The sequence below is a fragment of the Mauremys reevesii genome, linkage group 6, assembly GCF_016161935.1.
Source record: "Mauremys reevesii isolate NIE-2019 linkage group 6, ASM1616193v1, whole genome shotgun sequence".
NCBI lineage: Eukaryota > Metazoa > Chordata > Testudines > Geoemydidae > Mauremys > Mauremys reevesii.
The window spans coordinates 101467874-101492151 of record NC_052628.1 but is presented as its reverse complement, the minus strand read 5'-3'; the positions used below and the strand labels follow the sequence as shown (position 1 = coordinate 101492151).

Here is a 24278-nt window from a genome sequence, read left to right as displayed (position 1 = left end):
TCACCTAGCATTATATATTGGCACAATGAGGTTGCAAGAACAAAACTAAACTTTTGTTTAAAAAATGAGTGATTAAGTATACTTATACATTAACATTTTAATTGCTATAAAAATGCTTTCAACTCCTACAAAACACAGTGAAAAGACAAATCTGACAAACATCAGAGTTTTGAAAACTATGCACAAACGGGTCAGTATTTTAGGAAGAGGATAGGTTTATACAAATGAAGCAGACTGGCAGTTTAACAAGGTTATTTATACTTTTTCCTGCCATTAACTAGACATTAACATACAGCAGTCAGGTAAAAATACAGTTCCAACTCCTGTGACATACAAGCATTTTTTCAGTTTCCTAAATGGACATTCTTTTCACATTTGAACTGTGTATAGCCTGTATAATACTGGACACAACTATCAGCAAGAATGTTTAAATACTGTATATACTCATTCATTAGCCTGTTAATTTATAATTTGACCCCTCAAGATGGTTAGGTAAAAATAGCAAAAAGCCGACCCTAATATTTCAGGGGTTGGCAAACTTTGGCTCCTGGCCAGTCAGGGTGAACTGCTGGCGGGTCGGGACGTTTGTTTACTTGGAGCATCTGCAGGCATGGAGCCCCTCAGCTCCCTGTGGCCCCGGTTTGCCGTTCCCAGCCACTTCCCACAGCTCCCATTGGCTGGGAACAGCAAACCGCAGCCACAGGGAGCTGAGGGGCTCCATGCCTGCAGATGCTTTAAGTAAACAAAATGACAATGTATTAGATATTCAATTCAATGATTTCATAGAGGTTAAAATCATCAAATTTTGGTGTAGACCTGTTTATAAACCAATCCCCGCTCTTTGATGCGTCACTTTTTTTTTTTTACCAAAAATATTCGGCTTATGAATGAGTATAACAAAAATTAAAGGGGACTTTTATTCCACAAAAATTAAAGGGGACTTTTATTCCACAAAATTTTCAACATTAAAATACTATGCTTATAAAATTATTTAAAACTTTCAGCAGTCTACATTTGAAATCCAAAACTTAAACAATCCTCTTATTTATACTTCTAAAAAAATTCCAGTGGCATCATTTATTTTCAGAGGAAGAGTCCTTTGATGTTTTTTCAAGCTCTCTTTCTTCACCAGATGTTCTAGAGAAATAATAAAGTAGAAAGAGGTTAATACTCCCCTTACACCAAACGTGAAGTTACCCATGCAATAACAATAAGTAAAGATTATTAGATCCCGAGTAGTTTTATAGACTAAAAGCCTCAAAGTTATTCCCTCTTCCCAGCTAGTCATGCTCATTTAGTAACTAATCCTCTTTGAACAATTTGCTAAAGACCTTGAGACTTCTCTCATGTGAATATGATGCATCACATTGCTTTAACGTAAGTTACTAGTTGTAACTTAATATTGTCCCAGTGCACTAATTGTTCAATGTGACCAGATTTTTTCCAAGATATTTTAGTTAAATGGTAAGTATGTCTATTAAACCAAACAGACCCCCCCCCCCCCAAAAAAAAAGTCCTCCTTAATCTGTCCCTATTGAACATATTTGGGAAAGATGCAACTTTCCACTGTTTTCTCAAATTCTTATAATACATCTTCAAAAGGTATGAAAACACAGATGTCACAGATTTTTCTAGCTAGCAGATGGGTTAAAGATGCATCTGTGATTACTTTGTATAGTAGTACAGAACTGTTTACACGAGCACTATTGTCCATTAGACTGCAGTGTAAATTTAGAAAAAAGTTTATGGACTGTTTGCTCAGATACATAACCTTGGGTGTTTTGTATAAAATAATGAGGAAATAAACATGTGAATATAGTAAACCAGGTGAATAGAAACAGATTAGTAAAGGTGATTAATACAAAGATTAAGTCATATGGTGCATAACACAATTCTTTCAGTTGTATTATTGTGAAAAACAACTGACAGTAAGAAAATTTCACTTCCCAGCTGGAGAGACAGCCTATTTGGTTGCCAAGACTGTATTGCATAAGTTTAAGGCTGGTTTTAGGACATCTAACCTGAGAATGTCATAGTTTTATCATGGAAAAGAATCAAGTTTGTAGTCTTAAGGGCTTCTCTACATGAGAAAGTTGTGCCAATTTAACAAAAGTTCTGAATTTAAAAACCGATTTAGTCTAATTCTAATCCTAAACTGATGCAAATGGATGTGTAGACTCTTATTTTGGTTTAAACCAGGTTTATTTCAGTTTAGCATAAATTGTTTGGGAACAGATTTAAGCTAAATCAAAATAAGTTTTTCCAGTTGCTCTTATTTCTTAAGAGTGTCCACACAAGGGTTTGCGTTGGTTTAACTAAATCTGCTAAAAATTACAAATTGTATATTCTTAACTTGAACGTGTGTATACAAGGCAAAGAGCACCCTCTGCTAACCACAATTTACAAAGTTTCAGCCAATGCTCCCGGGATAACCAGTTTCATTCCTCTTCTCTACTCAAAAGAAATAAAAGTATCAGTGGGAATGCAGGTGTGTGCTGAAATAGTCATTCCACTCTTAAGGGAATCTTCCCATGTATTACAGAGCGATACAGAAAGCATGAAAGCCCTGTGAAACTCAAATGCCAAGAGCTAAGAATCTACATTTGAGAAAGTTAGCTTATTTTTATAAGCAGATACTTGCTTTCTCTCGTTTGAGTTTTAAAAGAGGAATTAGTGAAATATTAAAACAGTGCATCAACAAGTTTAAGTGCAAATGCCAAATAGCAGGTAACTGTGCTTCTTCCGCATGTGTCGTACATATATATTATATATTTTCCACTGTTGGTACACAGGTGCCCAATGAACTCAAGTTCATTCTGGCCAGCAGTATCCATTGGAAGGTGGGGCCTCCAAAGTATCCTTGTATCTTCAAAGGCATAAAGGGCAGGGCCAATCACCTGTTAGTTCCTTCACAGTACCAAAGCCAGGTGATAGACTTCGTAGTAGCACGGAAGGGAGGCCAGTCATGGAATATATATGGAAAATACATCTCAAAGAACCACAGTTACTGCAAGGTTAGTAACAGTTTCTTCGAGTGTTTGTGCATACATATTCCACTGTTGGGGGCTCTCGACCAGTGACCTAGTTTACAAGAGGTGGGTGCTAGGAGTCTACCTTAATAGTTGTAGGACAGACCTATTAAAATTAGCTTCAGATATTGATGCTTCCACTATGGCGTAACGCTGGGACAAACATGTCCACTCAACCCCAAGGAGGTGCCCTACATATTTCCAGTGTGGGAACGTTTCTCAAAAAAATGAAATAGAATGGGCTGTCCCTCTCAATGATGGGTCTACACTGGTCAATTCATAGCATAGCTGAAGAAAAGCAGAAACTCCGTCTCTGTTGAAATTGCCTGGTCTCTATAGGCTCTGAACAGTCTCAGTATATTCTAACTGACTTGGTTCTATCTACGAAGAAAGAGCACCCTTAGAACATTTAGGGTGTGAAGCTTAGCCTTGCCTTTGTCTGAAAGTAGTTTTAGGAAAAAGTACATATAGGTATATAAGCTGATTAAAAAGAAACAAAGATTACTTTCAGTAAAATCTTAAGACACCCTGTCTTAATGAGAAGACCTACATGGAGGCCCTGACACTAGCACTTGCATTTCTCCTATCTTTCTGGTCGATGTCATTACTACTAGCAAAGCTGTTCTGATGGAATGATGAAATAGGAACATTCAGTTAAATGGCTAGAAATATGGACTATTAACCCTGTCAATACAAATATTTAGATCCCAAGAAGATGGAGGTTCTTTAAGTGGGAGATATACTCTCATAAGGCCTTTTAGGAATCTGGCCACCATAAGTGTGAAGGTGTGGAGTACCCCTAAATTTGAGGTAGTGGGAATTGTCTGATACTGGTAGTGGGAATTGCCCACTTGATGTCTCAGATACCTTCTATGGCAAAGGTGAATTGCTATATGGAAAAGATGGTCTTGGAAATAGAGATCTGTCTATTAGTCATGTGGATCTAAGGTTGGGACTAACGATGCTGGAGTCACCCTCTGAACTTCAGCTTGCAAATGAAAGTGTTCAGCTGTCTCAAGTCCAGAACAGGATTACGGCACTCCCCTTCTTTTTGAGAATCAGAAAATAAGTAAAACCCTTTTCCCCTATGATCTTGAGGCACTAACTCTACTGCTCTGAGATTAAAAAGTGATTGCATCTCCTGATGTAACATACTTTCAGGAGAGGGGATGGAGAAGATCTGGAACTGGATGCATTAGACCATCTCCACAATTTCCAACACGTCGTGGTCCGTAATGGTGGTGCTCCAGATTCCCCCAAAAATTAAAAACTGATTCCCAAATGAAGAGGATACAATAGGAGGATTCTATAGAATTTGTACATTGCGCCCATTAAGAAATCGTATCTGCTATCTTGAGGACAATGAAGGCTGATGATAACAGGGTGGTGGATAAAGTTGACTTCCTTCTGGGGAATTTTTGGCACGTCTTAAGTAGATCAGGTTGCCTGTATTGAGAGTGTAAAAATATTGACTTTGCTGTGCTTGAGGTGCTTACACTTGGAGGTCTACGTTCCTGCATCAAAGGATCTCAACATAGCATGGGAGTTCTTCAAAGAGTGTAAGGCCTCAGCTGTTTTAGCACGGAAAAGCTCACATCTCTCAAGGAAGAGTCTCAGTTATAATTTATTCTTCTTTAGAAATCCCTGGTGATTGGAGCCATGACGACTTCCTCATATCAACTGAGATAATTTCCAGATCTATGGCTGTATCTGCAGCATCAAGCACTGCTTGGAAGAATGTATGCACCTTTGCCAATCAGCAACAAACTCCTTCACGTTGTGTTAAGGAAGTTTGTCTGCAAAGGTAGATATGCAGTCTCAATTAAAATAATCATATTTCACCAACAGAACCTGGTAATTGGCAATTCTAATTTAGAGATGATGTAGAATAGTTTTACATCCAAGTAAATCTTTTTTTTTTTTTTGGTCTTTTGATTGGCTCTGTCCTGATCTCTCATACACCACAGTAAATCACATAAGACCTGGGTGTGGGACAAATATAAAAAAAAGTCTCAAACCCTGTGAAGGCACTTGGTAGTGATGTTCTGCTCTCTTTGATGTTGCAGGCATCTGCAAGAGCAACTTTGCCAGCTCTAAAACACTTTCACTAATGAGCATTGCAAGCAGTACTAGTACCAAGGGTCATAGGATGTCCAGGAACTTGTGTGTGTGTTATGGGTTTATTTTTTTTACTGGACCACCTCAGCTGGAATTGTCAGTGTGTCAGCCATTCTGTGTAACAAGTTGTGGAATATGTTGTAACCATCTGGGGTTGAGGTAAATGACACAAGAACCACCTCATCCAGGGATGACTAATGAGCTGGAACAGGGTGGTTCTCTGCTTATGACTACTAATCAGAGCTATATCCAGTCTGTTTAGCAGGCTGTAAGGCTCTCAAGTGAGGCGAAGAGGGATCTAGCCCTAGATTGAGAGGCAGACACTGGCCTTCCAGCATGATGCATTCCCCACAGAGTCCAATAAGGCCAAGGGGGAGGATTCTAGGTCTATGGTAATAAGACAGCTCTTGATCCTCTCTCTCTCTCTCTTGTGTATACTGGCCTGAATACTTAGACCCCATGGAATTAGCCAATGAAACTTCCCTTAGAGCCTGAAGAGAAGAATGAATAGTCCTCCTAAGGAGAAGCAACTGTACCAGCTAGTGTATAGGCAGCACCCTCAGACTGTGCTCTGGCCAGCACTGCTGATGCGCTCAATAGTGGTGTAGGAGCAGCAGTCAGAACCAGAGAGACACCTTCACTACTGCTAATAATGGGAAACCCAGTACTGAAGAAACCAGTAAGGATCTTCAAATAATGTATAGGCCTTTGGTACCAAATACACTGGTACAAGGCAGACAAGTAGATGTCAGTACCAAGGTAGACAGTACTGTAGACATCAGTACCAGAGGCTTCATGCTAAGAGGTCAGTACTAGGCATTTTATGCAGTACTGAGGAAACTGGTCAAAGGTACAGTGACCAGTGCCTGACTGGGTGCCAGAGACACCGTTTTTTAGGCCTCATGCTACCCCTTTTTGTCTGAGGCTTGAGAGGGGGATCTGGTAAAGGATACCTAAATCTCCTCTTTCTGTGGAGTTGGTGCTCTTTCTTCCTCTGGCCTTGGAGATTTTACCAAGCATCTTTAGGAGCAGGAACTTCAGCTCCAAGCATAGAGGAGCCATCAGGAGAACTTTTAGATGACAAGTGCTCAAAAGTTTAGACTCTGATGAGGGATGCCTTAACTTCACTCAAAGGAGCTATTTTAAACAAGACTACCTCCCCAGCTCTCTGGGTTCTTTTAGAAAAACATTTACAGATTATATTGTTCTGTAAAGTGCCCCTTATCCAAACTCAATAAGCATCAACAAACTCAACAAGCATTACAACCCCACACAAAGGGCAATTTTTAAAGCCTGGAGATTCACATTCAATCATAGTGACCAATCCCAGTATTAGTGCTAATTCTTAGGCAAAAAACAAACAAGTGAGTCTTCTTCTGAAGGAAGAAAAACAAATCAAACAAAACCTCTAGAACTAATCCTAAAGCCAAACTAATTACCAGGCACCTTACTCTCTATAACTATTTACATAAGAAGAAGCTGCATAGTAAGCAAAGGTCTCCCGCTTCTACAAATTTAAACTTGAAAGTGATGAAATGGAAGAGAGAGGCAATTGAGGTTGCCCTGCCCTTTATGCCCTCTATTGGAGGCACAAGACACTCAGGTCACAGGCATGGCCCCCAACATGGGTCACCAAAAGAGTATGAACTCAAGTGCACTGGGCACATTCACCACTAGTAGAATATAGTATATGGACAAGCACCTGAAGGAGGCGGTGTCAGCAAATAACTGATTTAAAGTTTCTTTCATCTTTTAAAACCCCATAATATAGCCAGTCTACTCCCCACACACCAGGTACTGCTGTCCCAGCACACAACATACTGCTGCCATCCTTGTCTATACGGCACCATATTGACGGACAATGTTGTGGAGGAGGTTTGGGGTGATAAGTAAGTATTAATTATTTTCCACCTATGTCATTTTACAAAGCTTTCTTTTTAAATATTTAGAGCATTAAGGAACACAAACAAGCAGAAAACAGCTTGATCATAACACAACACCTGAACCTCTCAAAACTTTTAATAAATCTGCTCCCCTTCACCACAGTACTTTGAGATTTCATAGTAAAACAGTTTGAATAAACTGATTGTATTTTGAAAATTTTATAATTAATTAGCAATTTAACAGGTTTATTAACAGGTTTATTAAATTAATTAATTTAACAGGTTTTTTATTACTCATTTTTTAAAAAAAAGCCTTCTAAAACAGAAGAACTGTTCATTGTTACAAAGATTAAAACTACCCTCACTTTTTCTTAGTGCCGACTTCATGCTTGTCTCTTTTTTCTTCAGTGCTGTCTCCATTGTGCTGTGACTGGTTACTGTCTTGAGCATCAGGCCCTCCGTTCAGTATCTTTGAACCTTTGAAATTACAAAATTGTAAGTTATCACAGAATCCTTTTGTGGCTAGCATCAACTTCTGTGTTGTGGGAGTTTGTCCTGAAACTTTAAACTGAAATAGTATTTAAAAAGAAAAAGCTAGTATTATGACATGTTTCATTAGGTTTTGGCCTATTTTATATACCCAATTCAGCCTCATAACTTCCTTGAATATTTAAATAAAAACCGCAAGCATTCCCCATTTTATAAAGAATACCTAAAATATCATAAACATTAGGTATATAAATTATTGCTGAAAACTACTTTCAGTAATCTTTGTTCTAGTACTTCACCACACACACAAATAAAAACTCAAGGAGGTTTGGAAAAGTCTCTAAGTTCAGAAGTAATAGATTTACAAAAGTTACATTGGAAATATCAAGAGAACAAATTTGAAGATTTCCAGTTCTTATTGGGTTTGGCCAGATTGGAGATACCAAGGACAACTATTTTTACTATGGAATTGCAGTAGGCTCCCCCTCCACTTGAAATGGAGGACAGTTTCTACAGGAGGGACAGGTATGTGGAGAGACTGCAGTGAGGAAGAAGAGTATGAAGCTGATTTACTGATGAAATTTTAAATATTAAAAAATTGTTATACCCTGAGAACCCTGTCATCCATGTCGGGGGGAGGGATAGCTGAGTGGTTTGAGCAGGCCTGCTAAACCCAGAGTTGTGAGTTCAATCCTTGAGGGGACCACTTAGGGATCTGGAGCAAAAATTGGTCCTGCTAGTGAAGGCAGGAGGCTGCATTCAATGTCCTTTCCAGTTCTAGGAGATTAGTATATCTCCTATTATTATTATTTTTTATTATTTTTATCCTCTAAATAGTCTGTTGCTCCAGTATTTTGCTGGAAATTATGAGAAAGCAGAAATAAAAAGGTAAGCATGATAAAGAAACAAAGTACTTCTTTTGTGTTCTTTATTAGGATTGGTGGCCTAAACAGTAAGAATGTTAAGTACCTCCTCTGACTGGGTCAAGCCGTATTGAAAGTAGCTACTAATGAGGAAGATGGACATCTGTACCAAAAGTTTTGCCACAATTTGACTAAGGGGACAATATCAACCTAGTTGGTATTATTGAACCGGGCATTGGGGGCGGGGGGGGAGGAGGAGGAGATGACCGTAATGACCCTATGATACATCCTGGAAGCTGCTTTTTTGAATGAATTCCTGATATCAGCTTGCTTACTTGTCTTCTTCCTCTTTTGCATAAAAGTAGAGTGCAGAATATGCAATCCTCCTGGGCAGTATGCTAGTCCCGGTTACTATATGGTAGATTTGTATTGGAAGATATCAGAAATGATGGTTAATAGAGCTTTCTGGTTGATAAAGTACCGGATATCACAGCTTTTACTGTATTGTACACAATAGTTTCCTAATAAAAAAGTGTTGAATCCAACATGGGGGAATTCTGTATTAGATCTTATTTTGAGGGATAAAAAAGAATTGATATCACAACTAAAAATTAGTGGTGGCTTAGGTTCAAGTGATCATGATTTGAGCGTATATTTTTATGTGAGCCCAGAATAAAGTCCAAACCAGTAATAAACACAATTGGTGCTTTAAAATGGCCAATGTCTCAAAGCTGAAAACAATTATGAGCCAAATCAGTTGCGAGAGAGAATTTAAATGGTAAAACTTGAATAATAACTGGGAACTGCTGAAAAATTTACACTACATGCTCAAAAAGCAACAATCCCAATAGCAAGAAGGAAGTTTCTAAGACAGGTTGTTTTTAGAGAACATGAAAGCAAATTTTCACATGCCGACTCCCTATGGAAGAAAAGGGAAGTTAATAGTATGGAATATAAATCAGAAGTTAGGAATTGTAGAAAATAAATAATATCTATCTGTGGCCAGCAGAGTTAAAGAAAATAAGGAATATTTCAAATATATTAGGAACAAAATGAATTCTAACAATAAGATTGGCCCATTACTAGATGGAAATGGCAGAATTGTCCATAATAATGCAGAAAAAGTAAAAGTGTGCAATAAATATTACTGTTCTGTATTTGGGAAAGAGCCAGATGATGTAATCGTATATCATCATGATGATGAAAAATTTTCCATTTCACTAGTAACTCTGGAGAACATTAAACAGAAGCTATTAAAGCTAGACATTTTTAATTCAGTAGGTCCAGATACCTGCATTCAAGAGCTGTGGAAGTGCTGGCTGAGGAGCTAATGTAGATTTTCAGTAAGTCTGGAACTCTCCTAGTATTCAAAGAGGACTGGAAAAAATCTACTGTGCTAAAATTTAAAAAGGGTAAATGGGATGACCTGGCTAATTATAGATCTGTCAGCAATCCTGGGCTAATGGAACAATTAATATGGGACTTGATTAATAAAAAAGAGTTAAAGAAGGGAAATATTTATTAATGCCAATCAACATGGGTTTACGGAAAATAGAAACTATTTCCATATAACAGTTGACTGTCTGGGGTAATATTGTTAAGCTGTCCAGAGGGAAGTTTGAGGACATCACCACATACCTGTTTGCTCTTTTTCTTTTTCCATTTTCTTGTTTTGTCCTTTCTTCCACTGTTCTTTGGTTTTATTTGCTTCCTCATGCTGTTTTTGCTCAGCAAGTGATTTATTCAGCACTTGTGAGAGGACAGAATCTCCTTCCCCAACCAGAAACATGGTCTTGAACTTGTTGTACAGCATAGTGGATTTCTCCATGATAACCTGGCTAACTTTGAACTTCCGTATCTGAAGATACATGTGTGAGATGTAACAAAATAAATATAGGATGTGCACAAGGTTGGTTTTTGTTTTATTTATTTATTTATTTTTTACTCACAAATATTTGCTCATCCTTCATTAAACTAAGTGCAATTAAAATGCTTAACCCACTAACTATAATCAGACTTCTAAAGAAACAAAACAGGAACTTTCACAAGGTCCAATGAACTGAATCAGTTTAAATGATAACTCAAGAGAATAGACAATACATTATACTTTTAGGATAAAGATGCATTATGCTGTTTAGAATGAAGTTGCAAACCTTACTTTCTTTAGTGTCAGGATCATCTCTGTGTGCTTCTGAGCTTGTTGCATTGTGACCTGAAGTGAAGATAGTTCATCTAGGGCCTCAATACATCTATTCACATCCTGTTAAACAAGAAGCCAATTTCAAGTGTTAACCTGAACTTAACTTTAGCTTTTTATATTTTTGTTTAAAATTTATAAGCCTTGGTTTCTGATATTACTTATCAGCAGTACTAGAATATATATACACAGAATATTAGTTTAAAAGTCTTATCAGTAGTTTGGAATGTATAACAATGTACATAAACACAAACCCCTTAAATTTGTATACTCAAAAAAAAAAATTCTACAAATGAGAAAATTAATGTTTGACACAAACTGAATTCCAAACTTTTCCCAAAGAGAGTACTTCATACGTTCATAGTACAAGAACATTCAGTAAAGTCTAACTCAAACTTAACCACTTGTTTCAACACAAAGCAGTTTGTGTCTCAAATCCTAACTTTTCCCTAAAAAGTTCCCTGTATCTTGGTACTACGAAAGTACTAAAAACAAAACTTCACTCTGCTTTCTGTTGCTTCCATGAATTCAATACTTCAATACCTAAGTATGAAAATTTTGAGCTAAAGTTTCTCCCCAAGTTCAGCTTGTACTAAAGCTTCCCTGCAGGATCCCTGTGTCAGCCCTTTGTTTCCTTTTCCTCAGAGAGATACTCCAACTTTTTATATCTGGGTTGGAGCTAAGAAGATCCATCTGCCAGCATAAGTCATTGATAATATTCTGCATCTTAATTCAGACTTTTAGCACCTGTGCTGAGGGTGAAGAGTTTATTACGGGCTACTCCCTGATACGGAGAAGGGATTCACCTCCCAGGTGAGAGTCCAAACCTATTAGGGCTATAGGATAGTCTTGGGTGGGTCCTTCTCAATCTCTCTCTGTTGAAGTCACTCCACTTTCTATCGATTACTTGAATAGTCAATGGAGCAAGAGAGGGAGGAAGGGAAAGAAAAAAAGAAAAGAATGAATGTATAGCCTGTTGGTTAGGGCACTCACACAGGAGGGAGGAACACCCAAGTTCATGTCCCTGCTCCAATAAATTATACTATCAAACAGGTTCAACGGGACAGACTGAGAAAGTGTCACACCAGAATAGCCCACGGGCTAGGGCACTCTCCTGCAATGTAGGTGACAGTTGCATTCTCTAGCCATTTTGTGACTATCACCTAAGTTCCCCCAAAAAAACATTGTGTGCCAAAAGTATTCAGCAAATTCATGTCAAATCTGCAAATAGTTTTGGGTCAGTCGAACCTGCTTTTTTGGCAAATAAGCTATTTATCAAAAACTTCTGTCCAGCTCTAGCTGGGAGGGAAAAAGTCAGGACTATTGTCTCTGCACAGTATACTATATTTCCCCATGCTTGCTTAATGATAAACATGATCAGTTAGATTATTATTATTATTCTGCAACCAACTTTCCTTGTCTTGATAAGAACATTGCCACAAAAAAAGGGTAAGAAAAAAGCCAGTTCAAGTTTATAACTCAATAATAAAAAGCCTCTGAAAATGTCTGTTTTTTATTGATTTGGAGTCAAACCAATGGTCTGCAGAATAAACCAAAGATTTAGATTTTGTACAACTGGACATATTTTTTATAAACCTAATATCAGTGGAAGTATTTTAATTATTTTTACGTCAATTTCAATTAAAAATAGTCACTTCCCTTCTTGTAACTGTTATTCTTCGAGATGTGTTGCATATGTCCATTACAACTGAAGATGGGTGCAGCTTGACCCACCTCCTGGCTCCTCTTGCATAGAATGAGCGTGCAGCTGCCCTGCCCTTCCTTCAGTTCCTCTGCAGGGAAGCCAGTGATAGACTTCATCAGGGAAGAAGGGCAGATCACGTAATGGACATATGCAATGTATCTTGAACAACCGTTACAAGAAGGGGAGTAACCATTTTTCTTCAAGTGCTTGCATATGTCCATTACACTGTAGGTGACTCCCAAGCTGCTAACCCCAGGTTATGGGATTTGAAGTCTCATCAGAAGAGGGACCACAGAACCGTTTTTCCTACATTTGCATCCTCCCTTGATGCAGTGGGCAAGTGTATCTCTCAATGGAAGACCACATCATATGTCCATAATAGAGACATGCACCACAAATGTTGCTGAGACTGAAAGCACTCTGGTTGAGCATGTTATCAGCTTATCTGGAGGTGCTACACCTTTGGCAGTATAATACATAGCAATGAAGCTGCTAATCCATTTTGAGAGTCTCTGTGTTGTAACTGATTATCCTCTCATATGCTCTGCAAATGAAACAAAAAGCTGTGAAGAAACCTGAGAGGCTCTGTCCATTTCAGGTAAAAATCTGAAGCTCAAACATCTAAGGTGCGGAGCGCCTTCACTTGTCCTTGTCAGCATGCGGTTTGGCTTAAGCGGAACCTTTTTTGGTAAAAAAACTGTGTAATATAGATCATTCAGCTCTCTCGCTTGCCTAGTAGGGGTGAGGGCCAATAAGAAAGCCACTTTCACTGGAACACATATAAATGAGCACGACACTAAAGGCTTGAAAGGAGGATCCATTAGAGCCAACACCACTAAATTCAAATCTCAAGTTGGTACAGATCCCTGACAAGCTGAAAATCTAGTTAGGCCTTTCAGGAACTTGGTCATGACAGACTGAATGAAAACTGTCTTACCGCTGATCTGAAGGTAACATGTTGAGATGATGGCCAGATGCACTCTAATGGAGCTGGGCAACAGATGTTATACCTTAAAATACAAGAGGTAGTCTAGGATTGAGTGTGTCTTTGCCTAAATAGGCGGCACGTTACCTGAGGCCACCCAGCTGAAGAACATTTCCACTTATTCAGGTGAGCAACTCTTGTAGAAGGTTTCCTATGATTAAGGAGGACATTCTGAACTGCTGCTGAGAGAGACCCTCCTGGGCACTTAACCACTGATGTACCATGCTGTGAGGTACAGCATCTGAGGATTTGGGTAAAATACCTGGCCATGGTTCTGTGCAATGAGGTCTCCGATTAATGGCAACACCCAGGGCTCTCGAGTGGAAACCCTGTGAAGGCTAGAATACAATGGTTGCCCCAGGCTTGGCCAGGCTGGAACTTTAAGTATTACTCTGTCTTGATCTTGCTTTAGCTTGAGAATGAACCTGGGAATCGGGGGGAACTGGTAGATATACATATAACAAGTCCTTCTCCCATGGGAATAGAAATGTGTCTGAAGTTGACCTGGAGCTATGGCCCACACTGTAACAGAATTGGGGAAAGAGACTGACTGATGAAAGACCTCCTGTGTGGAATACTGAAGCTAGATTGGTTGTGTTGAGAGACCATTCATGGTCTAAACTGAAGGATTGGCGTAGGCATTCTGCCAAGCTGTTCTGAACCCCTGCAAGTAAGATGCTTCAGAATGATCGAGCTCCGAATGCAGATATTCCACAACTTGACAGCTTCCTGACAGGCTGTCTGACCTGGCATCTCCTCGTTTACATAAAACACTGCTGTGGTGCTGTCGGTTAGCACTTGGAGAGTTTTCTCCTGAATATGAGGCAGGAACCACTGACATGCACAAAAAAAAAAAGTTTGCAATTCAAGAATGTTTATATGTAACCTTAGCCTTGTGGGCAGCCCACAACCTTTGGGCCTGAAGATTGCCCAGAAGTGCTCCCTAGACCATGGTTGAAGCATCCATTACCAGAGTCACAGAAGGGAGAGGTGGAGCAAAGGAAACTCCCATACAGATTTTGTCTTGACTCACCCACCAGCTCAGAGGTGACAAAACTCCATCCAGGATACACATACGATTGTCCAAGTTGTGAATGTGAGGGAAACATACTGATCTGCGTCATGCATGTAGCACTCTGAGGTGCAGCCTGATGTGAAGGATCATACTGGGTATGTCTATACTGCAATTAAAAACCTGCAGCTGGCCCATGCCAGCTGACTCAGGCTCAGACTAAAGGGCAGTTAAATTGAAGTGTACATGTTTGGGCTCAGAGAGAAAGGTTCCCTAGGACCTTCCGGCAGGTGGGTCGCAAATAGAAAGTCTCCCATTTGGAATACTTGTACCTTGACAACAATGCCTGAAGACTGGCAACGTGGAGCTGTAAATTCACCATAGAATAAATCTTTCTACCAAAAAGATCAAGATTATTGGCATCACTTTCTTTTGGGGAAGCTTTAGCCCAGCCTTAATGACCCCTTTCATTCACGACGGCCACTACTAGTGAGTTTGACATACGGCAAGGATCGGCAACCTTTGGCATGCAGCCCACCAGGGTAAGCACCCTGGCAGGCCGGACCGGTTTGTTTACCTGCTGCATCCACAGGTTCAGCTGATTGCGGCTCCCACTGGCCGAGGTTCGCCGTGCCAGGCCAATGGGAGCTGCAGGAAGTGGCTTAGGATGAGGGATGTGCTGGCTGCGGCTTCTCGCAGTCCCCATTGGCCTAGAGCAGTGAACCGTGGCCAGTGGGAGCCATGATCGGCTGAACCTGCATACCCTGGCGGACTGTGTGCCAAAGGTTGCCAATCCCTGCCATAAGGTGTAAATAAAACTGCTCAACTCCTTGGGACAGAACCTGATATTTATTTCCATTCATTTGGCCACAGGTGGGATAGAAGAAAGGATTTGCCACCATGTTTTACAGAGCAGTGTAACGGCATCATTTATAGGCAGGGGTACCTTTTGCACAAGGGTGCGATGTACAATGTCAACCAGCTTGTGGATGTTCTCCACTAATTCCACCTGAATGCCAAGAGAAACTGCCATTCTCCTAAGTGATCTAGACCTACATCATGAATGCAGTGCCAGAGGCAGCATGAACGTCTTCCTAGATGTAGAGGAGCTGGTGAGGTTGAAGAGGGTTGCACCTGGCTTGTAGCCAATGGGTCCAAAATAGAGTCCTGATGCAGACATCAGCACCTGCACGGACATTGGCCGACAGTCCTCACCCTAATGTAATGGCAACAGTGGTAATGACAAACATAAGTCCCTTGCTTTGCCACAAACTTCAGACACTGTTGGCACCGACATGGGTGGTTGTCCTGCTGTGATCAGAGAAGTCTGATCTGTCCCAGCCAAAGAAATAGCCCATTTCAATGGCCCAGAGAGGGCACCAGAGTCAATGGCTCAGGTCCCGCTGTATGAGCTGGTACCAGGAAGCAGAGAGTCCGAGGGTGCACTCTACCACCAGTACTGGACTAGCCCTCTCTGAAGGAATTCCAATTCCTGATCTTTGAGGAAACTGATGCCAACTTATTTTTGTTTCTGAGGCAAGAAACACTCTGAAGCCCTCGACCTAGAGAAGACAAGTCCCGGTTGTGGGGACCTCATGTGGGCCCTATGTATAGAAACAGCTGGGGGAATGCTCTGGGAAGGAGTCATGAAACAGCTTCCCTTGGGCAATCTAGGAGGTTTGGATGCCAATCTAAGTGCCACCTCCATTAAGATGTAATGAAAGCACTCTTTCCTCAGAGTTTTCATCCTGGTCTTGAAACTGCAACAAATGGTGCACCTGTCTCTCAAGAGACTTTGCTTAAGCACTTGATATAGTGTTAACGAGGGTATCTGTCAGACATGGGCTTCTGACAACCTGAGTAAAGTGCCAAGATATGGGGGATCTTGGCATAGACTTACCCAGCACTGGGTGAGGCCTGAAGACGGTGAACTGAAAAAAATTCAAACTAAAACAAAATTAGAATAAAGAAAAATCAAATGATGGGAAAAAAACAAAAGGAGTAACATTAGATAAGTGACCAAAAAGCAATAAGTTTGTTCACTGGGAACAAGATGGTCCAACCACTGTCCATGGATGGTAAGAATGAACTGAAGGAGGGGCAGGGCAGCTATGCCTTTTCTGCCCTTGTATGGAGCACAAGGATCTAAGAAGTGGGTGGGGCCACCCCTACATGTACTACTAAGGAAAACTCTCCAGCACCAGAGTGTGGGACATGCACACACCTACAGTGTAGTGGACATATGCAAGCCCTTGAAGAAGCACCATTTATTTGGATTTCATGGTTGCCAATTCTTGAGATATTTTAACAAGTCCTGTGATTTTTGACTATTTTTACTTCTCTCTTGCAAAAACTTTCTGGCAGCCCAGGATTTCTGATTGATCTGAAATTCATGCTACATTTGGTGCTTCGAGCATGAGATACCAGTGTTGGCAGACTGAGCTTCAAATGCTGTAATGCAGCTCAGACTGCCACTAGCAAAGACCACTGAAGTGCTCGCTGCAGAGTCAGCTTCTCCAGACAGCAGATCAGTGCTGGGCAACCTGTGGCCTGTCAGAGTAATCCACTGGTGGCCCGCCAGTTTGTTTACATTTGCACGGCCACTCGCAGCTCCCATTGCCCGCTGTTCCCGGCCAATGGGAGCTGCGGGAAGTGGCAGACAGCACGTCCCTGCAGGCTGAGCCGCTTTCCGCAGCTCCCATTGGCCAGGAACGACGAACAGCGGGCAATGGGAGCTGCGGGTGGCCGTGCAAATGTAAACCAACTGTCTGGTGGCCCACCAGTGGATTACCCACAGGTTGCCCACCACTGCTGCAGACTGTTCACGTGGGGCAAACTGAGCAATGAGGAGCAGGCACTGGGCTGGAGGCAACACCAGCTCTCCTACCCTTTCCCTTAATTCCCCAGATAGTGCTATGATGAGCAATGAGGAAAGGGCAGAGAAGGACCTCAAACCAACATGTCCACTCTCTAGCCCAACTGCACTCTTCCCCCACAACTGCTGCTGGAATATATAGTGACAACAGAAGGAGCATAGCATCTAGTGAGAAGGCAGCAGGGAAGCAACCTTCCCCATCAGTCACAAGAAGTGTAAGGAAGTTACACAAAGGGCCAGATTCTGGAAGGAAAGAAATAGGACAGAAGAAGTCAAAGTACTGTGGCTGACAAAAGTCACTGGTTCAAATACATATAGAGGATGAATGAAGAGCACCTGCACCTGTGAAGACAGCATGGCAGGAGGAGGAGGTAGGCGAGAGGCCAGGAGGAAAGCTGAGAATGCAGTGGATGGATTGCTTCAAAGAAGAGAGTAAGCAGTGAACCTTAGTGCCACTTTGGACAGATGAAGATGGATTGTCATGCAAGAATCTAACTCCAGTTGATGGGATAAGGAGATGTAGTAGTAATACTAGTTTAAATTAATTTTTTTTAATGGTTTTCACCCACCTCCCCCAGTGTTTCATGATTTTTGACCTTGCAAGTTGGTGACAGTAGGATTTAAACATCCCCTTGCATTCTGTGCAACCCAAATTTCACAGCATTATCCTGTACAAAGTTCACAGTGCACCAGTTCTAAAAAGTGGACAGATAATAGAAAAATGTGAAAACAGGTTAGGTTTCTTTGTACAAGGTAAGTGAAGTGCATATTTTAAGAATTTAGATAAAATAATGAAAAGTAAGTTAGAATTTTAGAATTCAGTTTTAAAAATCTATTAGTATTAATCTTAAAGTCAAGGTTTATTTTTTTAAGATGCAAGTTTATCTGATGGCATACCTTTAAGTGCAACAATCTATAATATTTCAGAGGATTCCAAAACATTTTAGCTGACTGCATTGTAAATATACACGTGTTATTAAACAACATACTTACGAGATTGTCAATTTTGAGGGAATTTTTAATTTCTGCATGTATCCTTTGAAGCCGAGAATCCATTGATGTTTCTAAAGATTAAAAATAATTTTATTTGAATGATGTAGTGACTATCAAATCTATTAATGCAGGATATCTTTCAGAATAAGATTTCTACAAACATGAAATTGCTGATTGAATGAAGAAAAAAATGTATGTATGGATAAACAGCCATATCAGTTAACCATAAAGTACTCTATTTTGATCAAAACCATTAGTGTATCGGGTGCTGCAACACAATTATTTTAAAAAATTGGACAATATTTGGCAATCTATGCAATGTTCTCCGCAGCAACATATGCTACACATTACAACAATTTTCCACACCTATGTCTAATTGTCAAAATACAATTGGAAATACAATATAATTGTTCACCCAGGCAAAAGAAGTCTGGATAATAAGATATAAGTATTTGAACAGCCTTTAGATAAGGTGCCTGGCACCCTACAAAGTGGAGGAAAAGAGGTGGCCAGACCCTCCTCCTACAAGAGTCACCCTGCCACAGGTGGTGCTTCTAGGCACTTGGGAGTAACCGGTCACTTAAAGTAGTTCAAATTTATCAAATAAGATGGCTGGCAAGCAGGCAATGCATGTGCTTTGCCATGACAAGTTTATTAGTGATAAAATTAAATGGAGGGGTTGGTTCTTTGACTAATCCATATGTGCTGAACTATCTTCTGTACTTTCCTCAGTTAGTATATGGTGCGTGTTTTGGATATACTACAGAAAAATGGAAAATTTGTTCTCTCTCACTTTTCTAGGACTCCCATCTCCCCTAATTCATAGATTCCCAGGCCAGAAGGAGCCATTGTGATCATCTGATCTTCTATAACAGGTCACAGAGCTGCCAAAAAATAATTTCTAGAGCACAGATTTTAGAAGAACAACTAATTATTTTAAAAATTTCTAGTGATGGAGAATCCAATACTACCCTTGGTGAGTTGTTACAATAGTTCATTACTCTTACCATTAAAAATGTACACCTTATTTCCAGTCTGAATTGTCTAGCTTCAACTTCCAGACATTGGATCATGTTATACCTTTCTCTGCTAGACTGGAGAGCCCATTATTAAGTATATGTTCCCCATGTAGGTACTTAGAGACTAATCAAGGTACCCCTTAACCTCCTCTTTGTTAAGCTAAATAGATTGAGCTCCTTGAGTCTATCACTAAAAGGCATGTTTTCTAATCCTTTAATCATTCTTGCGGCTCTTCTCCAAACCCTCTTCAATTTATCAACATCCTTCTTAAATTGTGGACACCAGAACTTGACCTACTATTCCAACAGTAGTCACACCAGTGCCAAACACAAAAGTAAAATAACCTCTCTACTCTTACCCGAGATTCACGTTTATTCATCCAAGAGAGTCACATTAGCCCTTTTGGCCATAGCACTGCGTTTTGAGCTCCGTTAAGCTGATTATCGACCCCCAAATCTTTTTCAAAGTCACTGCTTCCCAGGAGAGTCCCCCTTCCTGTAAGTATGTTCTATATTATTTGTTCTTACATGTATACGTTTATATTCAGAGACATTTGGACAAAACAGCTTCCTATAAAATACTGGAGGAATCTCAGATTTGTCTTAGTCTCTGCAATATCACCACGCTCAAATCAGTACACCTATATTATTTTTGTTAAAAGCAGATCTTTAAACTGTAAAGCCTCACTCATCTGTATTAAGGGATCCTGAAGGGGCTACTGTAGAAGCATTGAAAGGCTTCTCATGGGGGTGTAGAAGAGTACAAGTGTAGGGGACCAATTCCAGAAAGGAAATAAAGCAACCAGTTTTCCATTATGGATTCTGAGCCCGCCTCAAATCATAGACAAATCAGGATGTAGCAAATATTAAAGAATTTTACTAAGGTGGGAGGGGAGATATTTGGACAGGCCCCCAAGAATTCCTTTTTTGTGAGGACAGTCAACTTTGCTGAGCCCCAAAGAATGAAAAGGAATGACCTTCCCTTGCAAAGGTGTCTGGGTTAGCGTGCAAGGATGTGGAGGCCCCAGTAAGCTGTCCAGAGCCTAAGCCCCTTCCCTTGGCAGAACAAGTATCTGTGAGTAGTTGTGATAGGGCTCCTGAGTGCGTCGTCTTAAAGATTGAAACGCCTTGTCAACTGCTCTGCTATGATGGGGCAGAAGAGAAAAAACAAATGGAGCACAGGAACTTCCTGAGTAGTCCAGTTCAGGGTACAGAGAATCAGACATTTCTCCTAAGAGATGGAGAAAGATGCTGCTCCCTGCTACCCACATAAACAGCTTTAAAAATGGAATGACAATGGATAAAGCGGGAGTACTGGAGAGTGGCTTTGTTTGCACTGCTGAAGGCAGAGAAGCACATGGGAGGTAGGGATGTAGCAAAAGACTTGGAACAAAATGCACTGCCTAAAGTACTTGCAAGAAGCAGAGTCACAGCCCAAATATCTTGGATTGTTTTAATCCAGAAACCCCTCACTAATGAAGTTTCAGTTTATAGATATATGTTTCATTTAAAATTAAAGAGGCTAAAAATATTCTGTATAGCTTCATTAAACTAACCTCGCTTCTTCTCCATCTTCTTTACTTCTGGTTTCTTGGTTTCCTCTTTACTCTGCCTATTAAAAATGTTAAACATTTTACAACATGTTTGTCTTCTTTTAAAGTCTGTAATTTCAACTTTTTAAAATGAGATATGCTGTTTCATGACTAAGGCAGTAACTCAAAACATTAGCACAAGAAAAGGACAAACACTGATCTTTCATAATGAAGTAGATGATTAATTTAATAACGACAGCATGGATAGCAGATTCTTCCAGATTAACAAATTGCTTTCAATAGCAATCGGCGTTTATACACAGCAAACCATTAAAGGAAGGATAAACAAATTAATCAAGTCACAAGGAATCGTACAGATTTATAAATTTTATTCTCTGTGCTTTTGTTGCACGTGAAAGTTAAAAAGAAAAAATGCACTGTATGAAAGATTCACACAACAGAAAATTTTATGACTTCAAGAACACTTTAATGGCTCACATCAGACTTTAAAAGTGGCACTTGATTCTACACCAGCTACACATAGTAATGGGGGGTGCAGGATTCTAACAGTCCCTATCATATGGCAACTTCCCCCACCCCAAAAACCACACAAACATTGCCCCCATCCCCAACAGTCAGCAGTGGAGGAGAGAAATCTACAGAAACACTGTAAGTGCCCTAATACAAATGGCCATATTATGTATTAATCACATTGAAACACCTTAATAAGCAGTGTAAATAATTTAATTCCTCCCCCCCGTATTTTTACAAATCTCATGGCTCTTTCCCTTAGGATGAGTGAAAATACTAATACAATACAATAAAATGAAAATAAGGACTTAAAGGAAAAAACTTCAGGATAATGGCATGGCCACCCTTCAGTCACAGAAGGAGGAGAGAAAACATTACAAAGTTGCAGTGTCTTATTTTGGAACAAAATAGAAGTATTAAACTCTCAACCACAAGGTTCAGGAACCACTATAAATCCTTGTTTATCTAGTCTTTAGACCAGTGGTGGGCAGCCTGCGGCCCGTCAGGGTAATCCACTGGCAGGCCATAAGACAATCTGTTTACACTGACTATCTGCAGGCACGGCCACCTACAGCTCTGAGTGGCTGCGTTTCCCTGCTCCCAGAACAAATGGGAGCTGCGGGAAGCAGCAGCCAGCACGACCCTGTGCCGCTTCCCGCAGCTCCCATTGGCCAGGAACAGCGAACTGTGGCTACTGGGAGCTGCGGATGGACAATGTAAACAAACGGCTTCACAGCCCGCCAGTGAATTACCCTGACGGGCCCGCCGCAGGTTGCCCACCACTGCTTTAGACTGTATTATAGTTGGTACTACTTCTACATATATACAAAGTCTTACTTTATGTTTGGAAATCCTAACATGCAGAGGAACCACATTTTCTGCAATGCATATTCAGTATATTTTTGATGCAGTTGACACAACAGATATCAAAATCTGTCCAAAAAAATCCATTAAAAAAATAAGTCCTTAAGCATATCCTGGATGTTCCTCTCATTCTAACCAATTACAGGTTCACAGATTTACAGGAACACAAAACAAATTTCATAGAGCATCTTTCATGACACCAGCAGCCCAGAACAAAATACAGTTTTAAATATAAAGGAATAATACAGAGGCACAGTAGAACAAATTTAAGAAGCATAAGCAAGATTGTTCCGTCTGTTTAGACTATTAGTTCTGTGAGGAACAACAGACTTCCTTCTTATCAACGTGCAGGCAGAGAGTACTACAGAAGTAAAGAGCACATTTAAAATTTTTTTTTTTGGTTCTAGGTTTATTGTTAACATTAGTCACTAGTTATAATAAAGGCCTGCATATTCCACGAAACGCTGAATTCCAAGGCTGAAGCAAATGCTCTCCTACCTATTATAATTTAAATGCAACTATTTCTAGCTCTCCAGAAGCATAAAAGTAAACTTGAAAGATATTTAAAATGAGTTTATTTCATTAGTATTAAAATGAATAACCAAATCAATACATTACAATTTGTTGCAGAATTAGAAGTGTAGCACAGAATTAAACATTAACAATACATTAAAACCAGCTGTTGAGGAATGGTAGGGACAGAGTCTAGTATCTTTGGGAGCTGGAGATGCTTGCAATTTGGCAGCTAGCAAAAAGGAATAAGTTTAGGCTGCCAGGAAAAGGGTGGTTGAGGAGGACAGAAAGATAGAGTTTGCGTTCTTGCTACTAGGCATGGAAAGGTTAGAGGGGAACCAGTATATGTTAGACGTTGTCATTATGTGGAGAGGGAGGGACTGTTTTCTCATCTCCTTTTCTCCCAGAGTTTTGTTACCTTGTTCTCCCTTTCTTCCTCCCTCCCACCAACTGTGGGGATGGGGACATCATGATCTCTTGGTGGTTCCTTCTTCACCCATTCCTGGAATTGCTCTCCAGAACAGGACAGAGATGTCTTCCTAGTGTCCTTCCCCCCACCCCCCCAACAAGTTTCTGGCAGCATCTTCTCTCCATGCTGATGCTTGGTTCTTTTGTGATAGTTTCTCTTCTGAGTGCAGACTGCTCTTGAAATCACTCAACTGGCTTTGCAGAGCCCGAGTAGCATAAGCCAGAACCTTTTCCTTGTTCTGTCTGACGGTGTGGGCTCCAGCTGCCAGACAGAGAAGGAAATGTTTTCCAAGGAACCCTATGCATTCTATAACCTGATCAGAATTCCACAGCCATGGAATTAATGAGCCCTAGCACTCTCTCAACCTCATATATTCAAGATTTAAGACACGGTACATGGATCAGAGTTAAGTTCTCTTTCTTCATAAAGGTAAGCTTGAATATAGGAAGCATTAATAGTCACAATAATTCTAGACAGAACCTGTCAACTCTGCCCTGATATTGCGAAGCCTAAAATATTGCAAGATTGACAATACTTTTTATATTCTCTGGAGTCCAATTTTCTCCCACTGTCCCCCAAATTATATGCATCCCTTATATTAATCTATGTAAATTGAGGATATGTTACTAGGAAAGTTAGAAAAAAATATCACTAGAAAAGGGGAAACCACCACCAGATATTTCACACACTGAAAGGATTTTTCTTCGCTAAAGGAATTTTTCTTCAGATTTTGTCTCTCCATGTTATTCTCAGCCACTGCTATCAGCTTGCACAACCACTACATATTAAAGAATATACTCACGGCTCTGATTCCATCAGTTCTTCTTGCTTGCGTTTTCTTTCTCCTACATCTCGCTCATGTTGGCCTTTTAGTATATTCCTCCTATGAGCACCCTGAAAGTTTCTTCCTCCTTTTCTCTTCTGTTTCGTTTAACAGAGTTTAAAGATTGGGTGGGAAGAGAGGAATACTTAGGTTACTACAAATCAAAAAAATGTCAGCAGTTAAAATTTCAGAACTAAATCACTACATTTGTTTGATAAGGGCACGTGGACAAGGTCTAGAATTCCCCACAACTACCTTTAATAAGTGAGTGGTAAGAGATTCTTGTGTATGTGATGGTAATAAATTTAAGTTTGCTGGCACTCATTTCTGGCAAGTCATCTGTTATCGCACATATAGGTGGTAGGTGGGTGGGGCACA

The 24278-nt window shown here is 40.2% G+C and overlaps 1 protein-coding gene across 3 annotated transcripts in view; it reads right to left on the bottom strand.

Annotated features, from left to right (window-relative positions):
• Positions 1–784: 784 nt before the first annotated feature.
• Positions 785–24278, bottom strand: part of PSIP1 (PC4 and SFRS1 interacting protein 1) — a 61794-nt gene continuing 38300 nt past the window's right edge. For 2 of the 3 annotated variants that reach the window (XM_039544128.1, XM_039544129.1), the window contains exons 11-17: positions 23880–23998; positions 20725–20780; positions 18150–18220; positions 10541–10642; positions 10021–10240; positions 7396–7507; positions 785–1137 (exon numbers count right to left, since the gene is read on the bottom strand). In XM_039544128.1, the coding sequence (XP_039400062.1) occupies positions 1074–1137; positions 7396–7507; positions 10021–10240; positions 10541–10642; positions 18150–18220; positions 20725–20780; positions 23880–23998 (744 nt within the window). In that variant the 3' untranslated portion in view covers positions 785–1073. Of the gene's footprint in view, positions 1138–7395; positions 7508–10020; positions 10241–10540; positions 10643–18149; positions 18221–20724; positions 20781–22653; positions 23339–23879; positions 23999–24278 lie in introns of those variants that run through there. The other variant, XM_039544130.1, reaches the window with a different exon arrangement.